Source organism: Porites lutea, chromosome 9 (genome assembly GCF_958299795.1).
Source record: "Porites lutea chromosome 9, jaPorLute2.1, whole genome shotgun sequence".
Classification (NCBI taxonomy): Eukaryota; Metazoa; Cnidaria; class Anthozoa; order Scleractinia; family Poritidae; genus Porites; species Porites lutea.
The window spans coordinates 17,233,785-17,254,243 of NC_133209.1; the positions used below are offsets into that span (position 1 = coordinate 17,233,785).

General features: G+C 38.8%; 2 protein-coding genes across 2 annotated transcripts; both read left to right on the top strand.

Moving 5' to 3' along the window:
- The first annotated feature begins 232 nt into the window (after positions 1 to 232).
- Positions 233 to 9,236, top strand: LOC140948960 (uncharacterized). The gene is made up of 5 exons (XM_073398214.1): positions 233 to 372; positions 1,695 to 1,784; positions 5,662 to 5,751; positions 6,606 to 6,695; positions 8,299 to 9,236. Exons 2-5 carry the CDS (start codon positions 1,697 to 1,699, stop codon positions 9,234 to 9,236), a joined length of 1,206 nt encoding a protein of 401 aa, XP_073254315.1. The 5' UTR covers positions 233 to 372; positions 1,695 to 1,696.
- A 368-nt stretch (positions 9,237 to 9,604) lies between these two features.
- LOC140948964 (uncharacterized) lies at positions 9,605 to 13,117 on the top strand. Its single transcript, XM_073398222.1, has 2 exons — positions 9,605 to 11,602; positions 11,696 to 13,117. Exons 1-2 carry the CDS (start codon positions 9,608 to 9,610, stop codon positions 13,115 to 13,117), a joined length of 3,417 nt encoding a protein of 1,138 aa, XP_073254323.1. The 5' UTR covers positions 9,605 to 9,607.
- Positions 13,118 to 20,459: the final 7,342 nt, after the last annotated feature.

Below are 20,459 nucleotides of genomic sequence, written 5' to 3' on the forward strand. Positions count from 1 at the left end.
GACAGCAAGGGAAAACAGGCGGCGTATAAACGAAAACGAACGAGAAGGAGGAGAAGGTGAGTGAAATTTTGCAGAGGTTAGCTTTCTGTTATATGAATCGGGGATTTTACGAAAACAGAGGTAGCTTTTGTTTTGTTTGTTAATCAATAACCTCTTTGTAATTGCATCAGTTTTTTTGGACCAATCACCACACGTCATTTGTTGTCACGCAGTCTAGAGTTGATACCTTTTATCCTCCAAGTTCGTTGAAGAGAAACGATATGATTGAAATTTCACTTTAACAAGACAGTCGCGTCCAAGATAAAATTATAGAGTAACCTTATAATTCGTGCTCCTCGGTGTATTTTCGTTGTTTCTGGCGCGGAAAATAAGGTAATCTTAAATTGTAAAATGAAATTTTATCGAAAATTATAACCATTGCCATGTGTCCGATGCATCGCTGAATGAATGATAACTCCTTATGTAAATTTTAGGCGACTCTGACCTCTGTGACAAGTTAAAATGATTCAGTGTTAGAGGATTGTAAATTATACGGTCTGTGAAAGCGTTGTTATGTTTTCTGAAAAGAGAGCAGAGAGCACCTTGAATTTGAAGATTTTCAATGTCTGTTGAAAGAGCGTTTTAGTGCAGATTGTTCGAGCTTACCTCTATTTGTTTTATTCAAGGTAAACAGAATTTGAAGGATCTATTCTCCCTCTTGTAATTGAAATAACTTTTATTATTTTACTATAAATCTAGGCTTTTCCATTTTGTAGATACCTATCTTCGAGTGTTCAAGAATATATATGGAGATCTATGTAAATAAGGAGGGCAGCCAGGGTTAGAAATTATTTTTGAATGTTGAAAGGCCAAACAAATTTAAGCTCGGTCATGTCTAGTTACTAACCGGTCAAAATAAATTATTGCCTGCCAAACAAATTTTAGCTCGGTCATGTCTAGATACTAACCGGTCAAAATAAATTATTACCTGCCAAACAAATTTTAGCTCGGACCGGTCAAAAGACAGTAAAAACTCGTGGGTAAGAACCTGGATTTTCCCATTGCATTAACAGGTACGTTCTTACAAAAAAAAGTTATTGGCAAAAAATTTGTCTATTTCTCTAAAATGAAAAGGTTCTTATTTTCTGAAGGGAAAAAAACATTGCAGCTTATGTCTCCCAAAGAGGTTCACCTGAATATTTTCCAGGTGTATAGAATTTTTTTTATAGATTTGAGAAAATAAAGATGTGTGTCAAATATTGGGCTAAACAGGTTCTTGTATAGAGGGGGCCTAATTATAACTGGCAAGTTTAGCCTAACAGGTTCCTAAAACCCAGGTTCTTAGTCACAGCTAGGTTTTTACTGTATTGAAGACATTATACTTTGCAGTAATAGCCAAATTAAGACAAAAAATTATTTGATCATAAATGCTCAAAAACTCCTTGTGTTGAGAGATGGGGAAATATTATAAACCAGTTTTGAGTGTGGTTATCAAGTTATTCATTCATTGGAGGGTACAGTGTAGTAAATAATATTTCCAGGAATATTGTCAAGCTCAGCTCGTTTGTTCTTAAAAACAATTCCCCATAAGAGTTAAACCAGAAATCACAACTTTTGGCTCAGTATTGTTCTGACATGTTTTCTTTGAACAATAGGTGTATGTAGGGGTGAGGGAAAATTCTTGCCCAACTAAAGATTTTATCTTATCTTCTTAGCCATGGAAGAACATGAAAGTCAGGTCCTCCAGGTTGAATGTAGCATGGAATGCTCTCTGCTTGGTGAACAAGAGCGAAGTCACTCAGCAGGTACTGATATAGTTCATGGTAGATGGTATTTATTATAGAATTGCATAATTGAGTAAAATCACGCATTCTGATTGGTTAACGAAGAGAGGTATTCAGTGTGGAATTGCGAGTTGAAAACGAGGCTAAGGGAGGTTTTTCGCATCTACGTAACAACTATCGTCAAATTGTAACACAACAACTGCAAAAAAGGTTTTCTACAATGTCATTTTAAAATGTTTTCAAAATCATTGTCACCTTTTGTATATCCTTTCTTAACATACTGTAATGTCGCCTGGTCCTCCACCTACTGTTCCAACCTAAACTGTATTTACCTTTTGCAAAAGCGTCTAGTGCGGCTCATAACAAAAGCTCACTATCTAGCAAATACCGCCCCTTTGTTAAGCCAGCTTAAAGTCCTTGACATATTTAGTATTAATTCATTTTCTGTCACTACTTTTATGTATTCTTATGACCATAATCTTTTGCCTAGTAGCTTTCGTGACTTGTTCTTAAGTAGTAATCAAGTCCATCAATACCAAAATTCGACTGGCCTCTCAGTATAGACCTCATTTTTGTAGATCAAATATAAAGCAATTCAGCATCCTTTACCGAGGACCTAAAATCTGGAATTCATTGCCTGTTTCACTAATTAGCTCTCTTTCTATATTTGTTGTTAAAAAAAATTTAAAGAATTATCTCACTGATAGCCGATCTGTCGCTTAATTTTCTGATCTTGCTCACTCTGCACTCAGCCATGAATTTAGTTCTCTAGGTAGTTGAAGGAAGCCTATTAATATAAGCTTCAAGCTTTTCAATAGACTTCCTTGTCACATTAATTTTATAATTTAATTAACACCTTTTGTTTATGTTGTATAAGGTTTTGTGAGTGACTAAATAAATAAATAGTTAAAAACAAACAAAAGCATTTTTTAAAGTGATCCGGAGGTTCTTCCTTGTTTTGAACTAAACTACGAATTCTTGGAGAGGTATAAAAAACCCCTTTCGCTAGCGACAATGAGAAAACAAGAAAATCCTGTGAACACAGCCCAGAAAATGGCAAGCCAAATTCAAACAAACAAAACGGAGAAGCGACAATGGAGGAAGTGCCAGGGTCAATTGTCACATATACAGAAGAAGAAATAAATTACCTTCAAAGATCACATTGTCCCTGAAAACACGAAAAAGAGTACGCCACTTGCATTCATCCTGAATCGTGGTACTTAGAAAAGTACAAAACAGAGCTGAACTTGAACAGCATTTTTAAAACATTTCAAGGTACTTACCTTATATCAATCGCAACGTTAAACTTTCAGTGCTTTGCCTTGGACACTTCATTTCTTTCAGTTTTGCTACCGAAGAGGTAAAAGGTGTAAATTATTTTCCTTCGCGAGCAAATGACCAATTTGAAAAAGGATGTTATGGATAACCGGCTTGTAAATTCAGTGAAATACCTCTATTTATCCTTACAATTAGTGTGAAGCTTGTTCATGTGTAAAAAAAGTTTGAAAACAAATGTAAAAACAAGCACAAGGTACAGAAAAAGTTGTCAAAGGTTCAAACGTGTATGACTGACCTTGCTTCCTATTCGCTAATGCAATGACAGGTTTGACATTTGACTTTGAAATGGCTTTCTGGGGCGCGCGGTCAGGATAAAAACAAACAATATTATTGGTGTTTTCTTTTTTTTTCTGATTTTTATTTGATTATGCGATTCAAGGAAAATCCATTACCTGACTCGTGAATTCCACGTTAAATTGCACTTGAAAACCGATATCGGTTTTCGTGTGCAATTTAACGTTCAATTCCCTCGTCAGGTAATGAATTTTCCTATAAAACTTAATAATATATGTGGAAAAATTTCTTGAATCAGATTGGCTTAGAGCAGTGCAGTTTTTAGTAAACACAGTACAAAAACAAGGAAACATAATGCAAAAATAAGGAAATAAAGTGCAAATTTCTCAGAGAATGAAAACCTGTGATTGGCTAATAAACAATCAGTGTTCTCCAGAAGCGCGGGCAACTGGCAGTTTCACTGGGAACTCTTTTCCAAAGTGCCAGCTACTCTTATGAGTCAAAACATAAAAAAAAAACTGTAACTTTTATCTTGAATTTTTCGTAAGTTCCATTTTTTTCCGCGAAGGATACAACGGCACCCGAAGTAAATCGTGTTAATTCATTTCTTAGAATACTAGAACATGCAATTTCATCGGGAAAAGAAGAAACAAACAAAAAACCCACAAGAGCTTGTTTGAAAGTTTATCGAAAAACACATGAAAATACATGGAACTAGAGTGCCTTGAACAGCTACAAAAGAAGACAGGTGTTGTTTATTCATGGTTGCGAAGCCACTCGCTGAGGCACTTGCCGATAGATAGCTGCGGCTTGTTTATCCGACATGAAGAATATAAATCACAAGCAACCAGAATACAGGCTATGCAGCCATTCACTGCAGCAATCGAGGCGTCAGTAAAGCTTCTTTTCTTGTTCAGCAAAACCAGCTTGTGGCTTCAAACAACGTCATAACAAGTGACCAAGGTAATAGTTTTTCTCCGTTGTTCTTACTTTTGTAACTGCTCCAAAAATCCAAATTCACAGTAATTTTGATGGCTGTTAAGAATTATTTTTCTTCACATTATCTGCCAGGTTTTTTTAGCTGTCCCGCTGTGTAAAATCCTAGAATCTCGATGAGTTTTTAAAAGTGTTCATCTTTACAATGTTTTGATTTTTCATTCATCCAGTCCAGGCGAGTCGGTTCACGCGTTGACAGTTCTGATAGACATGTGACATGTGAATAGTGGAACTCCCTTGTCTTTTCTGGTTTGTTCTAACAAGATTCAAAGGGATTTTGTGGGCGTTTTTAATAAAATAATTATTCCACTTGCGCTTGCTGGATGAGATGATTGTTGCCAACTCGGCACTATGCGTCTCGTTGGCTATTTACCATCTCATATCCAACGTGCCCTCATGGAATAATTGTTAATTATAAAATAACTAAGATAGTACGTGCATTCTGATTGGTTAAAAACCAATAGTTTATTGTGCCGGTAAAATCATAGAAAACTGAAACATGCTTTAAAGTTATTTTATAAAAGTAAAAGACCACATTTTCTAAAGGTTTGCTGGTGTGATAACCCACTTGGGATGTTGGGAGAAGACTGGAAAAGCTTGTAAACCACCAGCTTAACTTCTCAGATCTCTGTGCCTCATGCCCCCAAACCCGGGGCTTGAAATAACGGCCGGTCAACGGACAATGTCCGGTCAGAATCGAGCATTGTCCGAGCAAATCCGTGGATGACTGGACATGTTGTCCGGTCATTTGGGCTTTCAAAGAAAATTCAATTTTGAGACAATCATGATGGAAATTTATTCAGTCTTATCATGTTCCAAAAAAAGATATTAATTAGAGGGACTTTTGTTTGTGAAATTGATGACATTTCCTGTTGTCAGTCGCAACCGCAAATTGGCTACTGCTGTGCGTGTTGTAAAGTGCTCAAGATTGCACGCCAAAACTACAACTTCTAATTTTTTGCACACTAGATTTGTTTTGAGTAACTAGAGTTGCTGTTGCTGAAAATGATACAGATCATGTAACTTGCAAAATGGAGCCTCTATTGCAACTAGTTAAGATGGATTAAATTTGTCCGGCCAAAAATGCCTATGTCCGAGCAAAATAACGTTTGACCGGACAATGTGTCCGGCGCCTGCCCAATAGTTATTTCAAGCCCTGCAAACCCCCCCTTAGATATGGTACTCTCGCTTTACCAGCACTTGGTGTCAGGCAACAGTTACTTTACATTGGGAGCTGGCTACTCTAAAACTTCTGGAGAACACTGAACAATAGAAATATATAAGAACCAATCAGCCTCAGGTGTCACAATCTGCTTGCTTATCTTCTTAGCCATGGAAGAACATGAAAGTCAGGTCCTCCAGGTTGAATGTAGCATGGAATGCTCTCTGCTTGGTGAACAAGAGCAAAGTCAATCAGCAGGTACTGATATAGTTCATGGTAGATGGTATTTATTATAAAACTTAATAATATACATGGAAAAATTTCTTGAATGAGATTGGCTTAGAGCTGTGCAGTTTTTAGTAAACACAGTAAAAAACAAGGAAACATAATGCAAAAATAAGGAAATAAAGTGCAAATTTCTCAGAGAATGAAAACCTGTGAACAATCAGTGTTCTCCAGAAGCGCAGGCGACTGGTGGTTTCGCTGGCTACTCTTATGACTCAAAACAGTAAAAAAAACTGTCTGTACCTTTTATCTTGAATTTTTCAGAAGGTCCTAAAAGAAACAAAAACAATAACTTGTCGTACAAAAAGCTCTTTGGTGTATGACAATTTGCCTTTTGCTAATGGTATTATCGATATATTTACTGAATGATTTTTGATGAGACATTGCCAGATAATATTTTTAATCATAAAATAACTAAGACAGTACATGCATTCTGATTGGTTAAAAACCAATAGTTTATTGAGCTGGTAATCTCATAGTAAACTGAAACATGCTTTAAAGTTATTTTATAAAAGTAAAAGACCACATTTTCTATGGATTTACCAGCATGATAACTCACTTGGTTCTTGGGAGAACTCTGGAAAAGCTTGTAAATCACGAGCAAAACTTCTCAGATCTCTGGGCTTAATGCCCCCAAACCCCTCCCTTAGATACAGTTATCTCACTTTATCAGTGCTTGGTGTCAGGCACCAGTTTCTTTGCTTTGGGAGCTGGCTACTCTAAAACTTCTGGATAACACTGAACAATAGAATTATATAAGAAACAATCAGCCTCAGGTGTCACAATCTGCTTGCCCAGCTTATTTAGATTATATCTTATCTTCTTAGCCATAGAAGAACATGAAAGTGAAGTCCTCCAACTTGAATGTAGCATGGAAAGCTCTCTGCCAGGTGAACAAGAGCAAAGTCATTCAGCAGGTACTGATATACCGGTAGTTGTTTATGGTAGATGGTATTTTATTATGAAAGTTAATAATATACATGAAAAAATTTCTCTTTGAATTTGATTGGCTTAGAGCAGTGTACTTTTTAGTAAACACAATGCAAAAACAAGGAAACATAATGCAAAAAGAAAGAAATATAATGCAAATTTATCAGAGAATGAAAAACAGTGATTGGGCTAATAAACAATAGAAATTTATCAGAACTAATTAAGTGCCACAATTTGCTGGTGGGAAGCATGTATACTTTTAAAACTTCCCCGTTTTTGGTGTAATTAATTGTGCTCTGTTGTCTTACCTAAGTAATCTTTCCTTTTTCTTGTAACACTTTTTTTTCTCAATATTTTATTTTATGAATTTACCTGATTATTGTTATTCATTTATTCATTGTGGGTTGTTTTTTTTTTCATTTTTGTAACCAAGATTTTGAAATTAATAAAGGTGTGGGTGGGCGTGTGTGTGTAACAAATAAGAATGTTAAAACTTTCATATATATATTTTTTTACATGGACTTAAAAGAGCAGCTATATAATCAGTGATTTTGTTACCTCTGCATTCTATCTATGTTCCTGACGCATAAAAATCGCCAAAGACATAAAATAATTCATGGATATATCGATCTGAACGTGTGTATTTGTAGAAATATCCCATACGTGTAATTTCTGTGGCAGTTATGGTTGTTGTTTAGTGATGCATATTTGTTTTAGCCTTTGTTGACGTCTGCTTTAAAATAGAAGAACTATATTTTAATTTCAGTATACTATAATACAGAGTTTTGGAGTGTGTCTTCAGATTAACTGTCTGCGGCTGGTACATAAAGGCCCAAACATTTGCCATTTTGGACTCATTTTTTTTAACTGGGACTCATTGGTTCTGGACTGGGACTCATGATTTCTCACAAGATGAGTCCCAGAATTCATCAAATTTATTTGTAACAAAAACACTGTATAATTCATTGATTAGACCTTTTGTCGTGTAATTCAAGTGTTGTTGTTGTGGTAAACATGACAAGTCATCATGTCTGTACTTAATTCTCCATGACTGGATTGTAGGATTTTTGTTCTGTTTGTATTTGATCGTACATTATTATTATGGGAAAACTTACCTTAGGGTTGTATTACTTTGACTAGAACAAAGTTAAAATACATTGAATTCTCATAGAGATAATTATTTTTTGGATTATAATAATGAGTTCATTGGTTGGGTCACTCCCATTATATTTGATGACTGATTTATGAAATATCAGCACTTAGAAAATGTTTGTCAAGGTTGTTGTATTATCCGAAGTTTCAAAAGTAGAAATATTGTGTATTTTCTATTTGAAATCAGGTTTTGAGAACACTTCCACAGATACAGCTTTATAATAGTAATTCTTGTACAGTTATACAAGCATGCAGTACTAGGGTGTGAAGAAAAGGAGGTCAGTTTTGTGCTTGTCCTTCGGGAAGGCTGTAGCTTGCATCTGTTAGCCCAAGAATCACAACTCTATTATCCCTCAGGCAAGATAAAAAATAGAATCCACTAGCCCCATAGCTTATATGAATTGTGTAGTTGGTTAATACAAATAATTCATTTACTAGGAGAAGAGTTGGAACGACACACTCCTGCAGTAGAAAATGGCCCAATTGAGGGAGCAAGCAACGTGCAGGAAACACAGCAACCTCTTCCAGAAGTAAATAGTAGTAGCCACTTAGAAGATGACCGCCTTATTGCTAGAGCAAGGGCAGTTGGTGTGGACTATGAGTTTGCAAAGCCTGGTGAAGTGGAAACGGAGGATGATAGGAGAAAAAGACAGCGGCGAAACCAAAGAAGAATATCAGAACAAGAGAAAAGGTTGCATGAAGCTGTTGGAGATCTACCGCCTCCTCCACCTGCAGGGTCAAGTCAGCAAGAAGATAATGCATACAGTGCTATTCGTGCATTTGAGGTGGAGCAGATGACTTATGCATTCTTTTTTTGTGAGGTCTGCAAGGAAAGGCGACTGGAGTGCAAGGGCACGAGAAACATGTGTACTCGCTGCAGAAGAGATAAGAAGGTACCAAAAGTTTGGTCTGGTGAGAATAACATGGATCCAATGGCTGTTCCTGAGATTTTGTCTAACATGTCAGATGCTGAACAGATGCTGATAGCCAGGCTAGCACCTACTGTGCATGTACACCTACTGAAGCATGGAGGTATTGCCTCAAAGGGACATTGCATTGCTTTCCCACAGGCTGTGCAAGAACCAGCCACTATTCTTCCACGCCTACCAGCAGAGGTGGATATCATACGCGTGAGAAGACAAGGAAAAGAGGATACCCATAAGGACTTCAGGGTTAGAAGACACCGTGTTGAAGGAGCCCTTCGTTGGCTCAAGGACAACAATCCTGCTTATGGTGATGTTGTTATTGATGGCGCTCGCATAGAGAATTTACCAGAAGATGGTGAGTTGCCAAATTTGAGGACTGTTGAGTTCTCTGAAACAAAACGCACTGATGACCAAGGCCCTGCACCACAACAATTGGATGTTGGGAAATAGACAGCACTGATGACTCAACAGTCTCTGGAATTATTCTTCCTGAGCCTGGAGTGAATGTGCAAGCACAAGTAGAAGCAGCCATAAATGAAGTTGTTTCTGAACCTCCGGAAGGTGAAGCTGTAGAAGCACAAGGAAATGTGCAACGACCAGTGATCCCTTGGCCGACCACGGGCACAACACCAGCATCAGAGTTTACCACTCCCTACTTTTTTACAATGGCATTTCCTTGCTTGTTTCCCTATGGAAAGGGTGATTTCCACATAAACCGTCCGATGACGTGTCCCACACTGCATAACTGGGCAGAGCACCTGCTGTGGTACCAAGACGGAAGGTTTGCAAGGCATAAAGTCTGGAAGTTTGTTGTCCACAATATGATCATGAGGAAGCGTGCCCTGGAGCAGAGCCGGTTCTTTGTTGATCAGCAACTTGGTGACCCACACATAACTGTTGCAGACCTGCAAGAGCGACTTGCGAGAGGTGACACTTTTACCGACAAGTTGTTGTATTTTGGCGCAAATCTGCGTGGTACAGCTCAGTACTGGCACCAGAGACGCAGAGAGCTTCGTGCCCTTGTGGAGTTCATGGTCAATGAGAAGCGTGGGTTGCCTTCATTTTTCATGACTGGAAGCTGTGCCGAGTTTTACTTTCCTCCTCTTAGAAGGCTACTGGAAGAGTACATCTTGCAGACCAAAGGCGAAGAAGTCAACCTTGCTGAAGATAGCAATGCCCGCTTCAAGGCAGTACAAGAAAATACTCATGTAGTAGTGAGTTACTTTGACCTGCGTACCCAGGCTTACCATGAGAAGGTACTGAAGCCGGTATTTGGTGTCTCTGATTATTGGTACCGCTATGAGTTTGCCAAGTCCCGCGGTCAAATTCATTGGCACCAACTCAGCTGGAGGGAAGACAGGCAACCACATCAGCTATTGCATGAAGCTCGTGAAGATGGTTGCGAAGAGGAAGAGTATGCAGCTAGACTTAGTCAGTGGGCAGATGAAACCTTTGCCATGACAGCATTACATCCAGCTGGCAATGAGGAAGAAGGGCAGCCAAGAAAAAACCTCTGGCCACCACCTGAGGGAACGGCTGAGCCCATATCAGATGATAGGGATCCCTTAGTTAAGATGCTAATGCAGATCGCTGCAACACAAGATGCAATACTGGAGGATCATTTGCTTTTAGTAAACAGGGTTGGACTCCACAGTTGCTCTGATTACTGCTTGAGAACTCCTCGCCATCCGGAGCAAGGACTGCAGCCGAGAGAACGTGTATGTCGGATGGAGTTTGGAAGCGAGTTCCACCCAGGGAAAAAAGTGCACAGTAATCCCGAAATTGTGGAAGATCATAATGGAGCTCCCCGCCTGGAGATGCCTCGTGACCATCCACGTGTGGTTCAGCATTCTCGTTATCAGTTACAATCATGGAGAGCAAATGGGGATGTAAGCTTGATTCTTTCCAGTTCCCCTCCAGACAATCCTAGCACTGATGATATCATAGCCATAATCGACTATGTGTGTGGATATGCTTGCAAAGATAGCGAACCCACTGGTGCAACTTCTGATCTCTCTAAGGACATGGTAAATGCTGTTGATGCAGCTGATGCAGACCAAGTGACAGGTAAGTCAATGTGTGCTAAGATGCTGATAAAGACCGTCGGAAGACGAGACATCAGTGGACCGGAGGCATCCTTTGAGCTGAGTGGCCTAGCACTTTGGCGATGTAGCCGTCCATTTACCTATTTGTCAATGTCGGGGTCAAGGAGACTTGAACGTGATGGTGAAACTGCAACTCGCAGCACCCCACTGGATAAGTACCTTGCACGACCAAGAGATGAGCAATGTTCTTGGTACCACTTTGCATCGAGGAACGGTAATGTCCCTGTTGTAAGTGGTGGTTCTACACACGCAACATGGCCACTGAATGAGGACTACTGTAGGACTATGCTCCTGCTACACTGGCCAAGCTGGTTTGACATCCAAGAAGTGAAGGGGGATGCTGAATCTTGGATTGATCGCTTTAAGGACTTTTTTGCAAGTGATGACTGTCCAACATTTGTAAAGGCCCAAGTTGCTAAGGCACGGCGTTTTGCAGACCACCCACAAGAACCAGTATTTGAAGAGGATGAGGAAGATGATGCTGTCGAAGCAGAAGAACAACCAGACTGGGTGGGTGTATATGCAGGGCAGAACCAAATATATGAGGGTGTAGAGAGGGACTTTGATTATGATGATGGTGGGGAGGACTATGACTGGAGCAGTACCCGTATCATTCTTCCTGAAGGAGAAGACCCAACAAAATGGCTTCAAGAAAGTATTAAAGCAGATGATGAACAGCAGACAGAAAGTGCAGACCTTGATTTACCTCAGGTGTGTCCATTATCTCTAAATGAAAATCAGAAAGCCATAGTGAGTCTAGTTTTGCTTGCCCTGTACAACTTTGTTGAAAACACTGAATATTAGCATCCTCTGCGGCTTGTTGTCTCTGGAACTGCTGGTACAGGAAAGTCGTATGTCATCAAGTGTCTCCAGAGGTTAGTGCGGCAAGTTTTTGAAGCCAATGATGCAATACAGGTGATAACTCCAACGGGGAATGCTGCCTATCTTGTTCACGGCAGTACAGCTCACAGTTTTCTTGGAGTACCAACAGGTGGAAGGTCTGGCAATGAGTTGACTGTACCTACAGGTCCCTTACTAGAGAAAATTCAGAAAAAGTGCGAAAATCTGAAAGTCCTGGTTGGTGATGAGCGATCAATGTTTGGACGTACAACAATGGGCTGGATGGAACAGCATGCACGTTATGCAGTGAACAAAGGAGCCAATGCAGATGAGTTATGGGGAGGGATTCCTGTGGCAGTGTTTATGGGAGATGATGTTCAGCTTCCTCCTGTGTGTGACACCCCCGTGTACACCTCAGATTGTCGTAGTGCACCATCTAACCACGGTCGCTTGGTTTGGACAATGTTTGATAGTGCTGTTGAGCTTACTCAGATTATACGGCAGAATGAATCTGAACAACAGCTGAGAGACGTGCTGATGTCACTAAGAAATTATACGACAACACCCCAGCAAATCCACTGGCTACAACAGTTTCAATGGCACAATCTCCGCATGTCGCATGGCCCAGAACTCCTTGCTAGGATGGATGAGCAAGGACTGTATGTATTTCCTACGCACCGTCTTGAATGGCAGCGTAATAAAACAAAGCTGCTTGAGTGTAACAGACAGCCAAACCACCCAGTGGCAAAGATCAAGGCAGTTGACAATGGCGGACATGCAGTAAAGGCCGACAGTAATAAGGCGGGAGGATTGTTACCTCTACTGTATCTTTGCCGTGACAGCAAAGTCATGCTGGTGGTTAACTTAAAGGCTGATTGGGGTTTGTACAATGGGGCAGTAGGCACAGTCGTAGATATTGTGTACAAAGATGGCCGCAGACCTACTGATGATCCTGTTCCTCTACCTGATGTGGTTCTGGTGAGGTTTCCAGGATACAGGGGGCCACCATACATTAATGAAGATCTGACAGTTGTGCCAATTGTACCGGTAAGTCGTTCCACTGAATGCACATGCCGATGCAAGCGTCTGCAGGTTCCATTGCGACTGGCATGGGGAACAACAATCCACAAATGCCAAGGGATGACTGTGGGCACCGGAGAAGCATTCAGGTATGTAGTGGTTCACCCTGGGGACCATGGCTTTGAAGCCAGAAACCCAGGAGCTCTATTTGTGGCATTGTCAAGAGCAAAATCGGCAGGTGGGGAAGGAAGAGATCCTGATTTTGCTTTTCATGAGGATGTTCTGATAAACAAAACAGATTCAGACCTGTGGACACTCCAACTACAAGAGCTAGAGCAGTGGAGATTGAGAGACTGCATGTCTTAGCAACTCAGAGTGGACAGAGAAGGGTGTTAGCCCCAGCATATAGGGAGGAAACATTTCTCAGACTCGTAGAGTGGGCTCAATCACAAAGTCATCATTGAGACAATGCTGAATTAGTTGGATCATAAGTGTCTGATCTATGTGTTTTTCAAATACTCCATCTGGCTAACTCATAATTACCCTGACAATAGCCAATGATGTGGTGATGTTTCATTTCAAATGAAGGGCTGACGCCTGTTTTGCTGTAATCGGTCTAGGTGACTGAGGACCTTAGTGGTCAGGCATAACAATAAAAGGACCGTTATGCTGTAATTGGTCTAGGTGACCGAAGACCTTAGTGGTCATGCATAACAAATGAAACGGCTGTTGTGCTGTAATCGGTCTAGGTGACCGAGGACCTGAGTGGTCATGCATAACAAATTAGTGAAGGACCGTTATGCTGTAATCGGTCTAGGTGACTGAGGACCTTAGTGGTCATGCATAACAAATGAAGCGACTGTTGTGCTGTAATCGGTCTAGGTGACTGAGGACCGTAGTGGTCATGCATAACAGATGAAAGGAATGTTATGTTGTAATTGGTCTAGCTGACCGAGGACCTTACTGGTCATGCATAACAGATGAAAGGACTGTTATGCTGTAATCGGTCTAGGTGACTGAGGACCTTAGTGGTCATGCATAACAAGTGAAACATCATTATATCTTGTGGTCATGGACGACTAATAGCTTTGTTACTCTGTTTTCAGCCTGTGTGACAGAAAAGATGAAGCAGTTATTTGGTGTGGCCTTCTCTATTTAAAGAGCTAACTTAAACTGTATGGAGTACGTGTTTGTCAGGCTGTACCATGGTAACTGTATTAAGAAACAGCCCAGTTGAAGAACAGCCAAGGAGTTTTAAAAGGTACTGCTGTCATCTTTTTTTCTTAGCCCGGCGACACGAGTGAAGGTGGTCCCTTCATGATACCCCCGCCCTTTTGAGCGGCTAATACGGGGCGAGATCTTGTAAAGATCTTCAAAAATGCCTCGGGGGACCGGGAACCCTCTTGTTTGTCCAGCGACCTGTCTTCTTTAAGAGTAGGATGACAAGACAAATAAATATAGTAAGTAAGATAGGGGGACATTTGAGAACAACTAAACTAAATGAACTACAATAGTAAAGAAACCTGCAAGAACCTGCACTTTCCCAAATTAGTGAATATGGGCATCAGCTAAAATAAAAGCTTTTAGGTTGTTTTTACGTTGTAGCTAATGCCAAAATTTTATTTACTTGAATCCAGTCTATTCCTTTTTCTCTCCAACAACAATGATATATTAAGAAACATTGTTATTATAGCTGGAAATTTCTTTCCAACCGTGTGCACACTCATTGGTTATTTCAATGTCACCTGACATCTAACAATGAAACTTTTTGGTGCCAATATTCTCTAAGCAGGCAACATCGCAAAAATCATTCACATCAGAGGGTAACAGTGCACTATTACCCGTGAATGACCAACAACTGACATTCCAGGGAGGTTTAATGAATTTCCATGCAGCTATAAATTTTTTTAAAATATTAACATCACAAATCACTTAAAGACTTGGCCCATGGGAAACAGTTAATTTTGTTTTCCAAGAATCTAAATATTTCCCAGCACCATTCTCATTAGTTACTTCGAGGTCACATGACATCTAACTGTTTCCCACCACAATCACTGAGGAATTGCCAGGCTAATTGACCAGCTGCTGTGGAAATTGGAGAATGACTATATGAATGGTTAGGTACGTTAGGTACAGTGCCAAAGTTGCATTGATAACTGTGGTGATCTTCCCTGAATTTATTTCTTCATTCTGCATTTCCAGTATATGAAATTAATGTATTTATTATACCATATATAACTTTGTTGTTTGAATTCACCTTGGAGAAGTTAATCTTTTCTTGTGCTGTTTTAAAGTTATAGAGTTTTAGTTTTAGTTTCAACTTTTAAGACCTTTTTCTTTCCTGCTCTTTAAACCTTATCTAACTACGTTGTACTTTTTTCGTAGTTTTCTTTGACTCCTCTTCTTCCTTTGTCGGGAGTGGGTTGCGGCTACACGTAGGCTAGACTACATCCCGATACCGACTGGGGGGGTATCAGTATTTGCAACGAGGTTATATCGTATTGTGTACCAGTGTGAATAAAACGATCTTCATCATCATCATTATTATCGTTATTATTATTGTAATGAAATCGGGAGCTCCGCTTTTAGGCTTGGCTAAATCTATATATTATACACCATGCAAATTTATATCGACTATCTCGCATGGATGGGATGATCACACTGTCCAATAGATTACAACCCAGAAAATTGACCCATTACAGAACAAAATTTTATAGACTACCTTTCGTCTTTTTGACTGTCTAGAAATAATTTTACATTTTATACAAAAAAAAGTGTTACTGTCCGCATTCTCGTTTACATCTTATTTTTCTTATGCTTTCCATGCACTCTAAAAAGGCGGAAAAGGGCTGACGAAGAAACTAGAGTGGACGAAATTAAAAAATAACAGCAATTTTCTATTAATGAAATATAATATTATACTCTGCAGACGCTGACACTAACGCTTTATTCCCAATGTATTGAACTACGATCATGATTATATTTTTAACAAGTAGAAAACTGTTTTCTAGAACAACGTAGGAGTATCGTCAAAATGCTGGAAACTCAAGAGTAATAAATATACTGTAAAGTTCAGTTTCACAAAAGGTTAAAGACAATGTCGTCGTCACTGAGAAAAATCACAACTACAGAGTCAGTTTCCAGGAAGACGTAGCAGCTCAAGTACGTCCTCAATTGAAAATGTCAACAAGAAAAAAATATATAGCAGAGGGTAAAATCGAAGCTTCAGATCATATACTTTAATTTACTTAAAACAATAAACTTCAAACGAAAAAGCTTCAACTCATTGCTAAAAAATCCAGAGATCTATGCTCAATTCCAGAAGGAAAAAGTTGGATGATTTCAGAAAGATACTTAAGAATATATGCTAGTCAGAGAGAAAAAACTCTGTTATCAAGCTACTAAACGTATATTTACAGCGATAACAATATATAAATTAAATTCGATCATGTGATCATGGATCATAGAGTATAGGTTTTGTACATATATGGCAGCTTAAAAGTTGATGTAGATCTGCTACTTTAACAACAATTATTATACACACAGAGCATCACATGTCCGAAGAGACTAAAATGTCTAAACATTTGTAGTTGTCAAAAATAATAAAAATAAAATGGCAGCACAACCTCATCAGTTATTTCGAGACCATGAGTGATGACCTGTACAGTGCAAAACTACGCTCGACGGGCCAGCTCATGATCCATCTTACCTCGCTGAATCGGATGATTTTTTTCAGTGGGAATATTGTTTCCTCTTTTTTTATTGTCCTCCAGCTGGTTATAAGCTTTAAATATATCACTGTCTTTCAATCACTTGCAAATGTCTAAATGTATTTTTGTAAACCTCATTATATTATATCACCATAAAAGGGGCCTCTCATGATTTGTCATTCATGTGCAAAAAACAAAAAACAAAAAGAAAAAAGTATGGTACTCGCCTTCCAAAACAGAATATTGATATTGAACATTGATATAGATTATGATCCGGAAATTGACTAGTAACCAGCGCGCATACGTGTTTAAAGATACAATTTACTCGAAAATCAAAAAAAGCATGATTAAAAAAAAAGAATGATATTTCATGATATTTTAAAATATTTTCTAAACCGGCTTTCCTCTTTTTGCCTCTCTAGAAATGATGTAACACATTATCCAAAAAAGTGTCGTTGTTCGATTCTTTTTCATATGTTTTTACATATAAACTATAGAAGCTGTCCTAATATATTTCACTATCCTTGTGGTGATGTTTTTAACAACAAGAGAACTATTTTCTATAACAACGTAGAAATGTTGTCAAAATGCTCGAAAAAGTTCAGTTCAACATAAGATTAAAGACAGTGTCGTCGTCGCCAGGAGAAATCGCAACTAGTTTTCGGGAAGTCGTAGCAGCTAAAGTATAACTCAAATTCAACGTCAACGAAAAAAAAAGATTATATAATTATATAATTTCATCATATCATTAATCACAAAGCAGGTCGGTTAAGTATATGGCAGCTTGAATTGATGTGGACCTTCTAGAACAATACACACATAGCGTATCACAATTTTCTTTTGTGGACAACGGTTTTCATACTTATCCGAAAAAAAAAAAAAACAGAATGTCTAACCATTTGTCGAAGTCAAACAAGGCAGTACACTTGGCCAGTGCTAACCTCACCCTGAGCAGACAGGCGTCTCATCAATAAGCTACGCGGACTGAGTCAGAGATTATTTCAGTGTAAATAATATTGTAAAAGTTTGCTTGTTTTCCTCTCTCCCCATAATTAGAAAGGTTTCATTATATTACTGTTTTTCAGTGGCTTGCAAACTTCCAATATTCTTGTTAACCTTGTTCTGTATCACTATTTATATTAAAAGCGGCCGCCTTTAAGTAATTTGTCGGCATTCGTGTACGGATAATTAATTGGATCCTCCTCCTATTTGAAAGATCGTTTTTGATCAGCTGGGAAAACAATAGAGATTGTCACATGACAATACCCCAATCCCTGAAAACAATGAAAGTGCAGATTAAAGGGGACCAGTGAAATAAGAGGTTTAGAACGGTGCAGGTCTACTGAATTAATGTAAGGAAGTACGGTTCTCGGTTTCCAAAACTGAATATTGATGTTTAAGGTTGAAAGAAAGACCGATAGACGCCGAGCGAATGATCAATTATATTCAGCTCTATTTTCTACCTTGACAACGAAAAAAGTATTTCTAAAGTATAATATATAGATAGCCTTGTTTGATTAAGGGTATATTAACCTGTGGTAAAAACTGCCCTCGAAGATTTAGTTCAATCACCTAACCAAGCAATAAGGCTCTCTAGGAATACAAGGGAAAACAATACGTACATTGAAGAATTTGTAATCGTCTTTAATAACCGTGAGTTTTTGTTAGATTTGAAGTCTACTTCATGTCGGTATACGTACAGATCCAAGTTTTATAGTTTCATACATATTTAGTGGGTTCATATATACTCATGCTAAAACTTCTTCCAAGAAGAATGGTCAAAGCTCAGCTATTCTTCGTTTTCACTGTCACGCAATAAACACGGCACAAACAAATACATTTGAAACCGTCCAGTGGAAGAAGCCAAGAAAATGAAATGTTATAAAAGACTAATATATAAACAATTTGTCCAAATCTCAGGTCTTTGTGGCCCACAGTTTCTGAGTTATTTGCCGAAACATTTCACGCACCTTTGTATGGAGACGCCATATTGGTGGACAGAAACTGTCCACCAATATTGCCGCCGGAAGTCAACAAAACAATCTGAAGTTCATTTTTTCTATAAAAGCTCTTTCATTTTCACTCGATAGCTAGCATACGTGCGCATAAACACATCTTTTAATACTTGAAATGGTTAAACTGCTGAAAATCAAGCAGAGAGACTTTTTTCAGTGAGACAGCATTCCTATTTTGGTGTCACGCACTGTGAAAACTCGGAAGTTTAAACTGCTGTATTCTTGAAATGAAACATGCTTTGGGGCTGGAAACTTGTACAAAGATTTATTTCCTATTAATCTTCAACCTGGTGTAAATAAGAATTTGTAAAACCTCGCTTTTTTGACTTTGCAATCTGATGACGTCACTGTGAAAACCATCAATTACTGCACAACAGATTGATTTCAGTTTTATGCGATTAAGCTGCTGGCGAGCAGCGAATTCAACAAGGGGCATATCTTTTTACCGTACAGGCACTATACTTCATTTTGAAAATTCTAACCAATCCTGCCAGAGTTACACGCATTTAATCTGTTAACAGGCATTTTGTGGAAAAATCGACTGGCAATTTCGCTGTTTATCTACGACTCTTTCCAGATCGACATAAAATTAAAAAAATGCGATTCTGGCTTTTGTGTTTGCATCAAAAATAAAAAGGCAGCTTGATTCCATTAAAGTCTTGATCAATAACGATTTCTTAAAACATATGCAAGCGAATATTAACGTTAAAAGCCGACGTTTCGGTATCATCATGACACCATTCTCAAGGCAAAATGAATAAGTAATGCGAAGATTTGATTTCTATAGTTTCTACATATTAGCATAATAACCACGCATCTCAAGTTCTTCAATTGAATACCTTTGCGCAAGAGAGAATGAGCTAAGAGAGCGAATTCCTTTGCCCCATGGGACCTTCCACAGGAATTTGATGCTAAAGGTGAAAGCACGCTCACGACACGCTTGCACGACACGCTTAGCGTGCCGTAGATCACGGATATGCGCATATTAAATTGAAAAAACAAAGACGGACACACTTGCGTTTGTTTTGATAAATTTAACACGCTAGACCTTTTGTTTTTTGTAGCGTGCCATATGTCAGGTAAGTGTGCGAATTATAGCACGCTTAGCGTGCAATTGGGGTAAGACATGTAAGATCGTAAGATCGTAACCATAGCCATTTGAAAATCACCACTTAATGGTCGTCTAGCCTGGAATTAATGCGAGATCAGTGTAAACCAATTTCTCCGGCTGTCGGCTGTTGACCGGAATCGCAAAGAGGCCTGCTATCGCATGCGAGGCACTAAAGTTATGTCGCCTGAAAATTATAGTTATGTCACGTACCGGAATATTTATTAGCAGTAATGCACAGAGAAATGAAGTTGAATAAATTAGTTTAATATATTTCTTTAAGCCATGCTGAGACGAACGAAGGTAATTTAATCGGAGAAACACAAACTGCCTAGAATTTTCTATAGGTTGAGGAAGGCTAAACATTTCTAGATGACCGTTCCATGCATATACAATTTTCAAAGCTTATCTATCCCTAGCTATTATTCGTAGAGAAAGGAATCCTAAAATTTTCGGAACCGAAAATACGATGAAATTCTCACTTTCCTAAAACTTTCAATTGGAAGCTAAATTTTTCGAGAAAATAATGCTGAAACCCTTGTAATTTCTACCCATATATCCAGTAGGTCCCACCGTTCACTGTTTATACTTTTCAAGCGACAACGTTATTTCAATCAGCTACTATCGCTGCGATCGCTTAGGTAGAACTGTTTCTTTCTCGATAGTTACCAAAAAAGGGTGCCGTTCATAATCATTTACGGTTCCTTTTTGTAGGGGAAATTTATTTACCTTATAGATAACACGCCCTGCGTAGTTTTGCGCACACTGAAAGCGTGTTGTGCTTTTTCGCACGGAGTTTTTGTTTGAAAACTTTAACACGCTCTTTTTTTCGACTTGCTCACGCTTAATTGTCTCAAGCGTGTCCTCTGAAACAA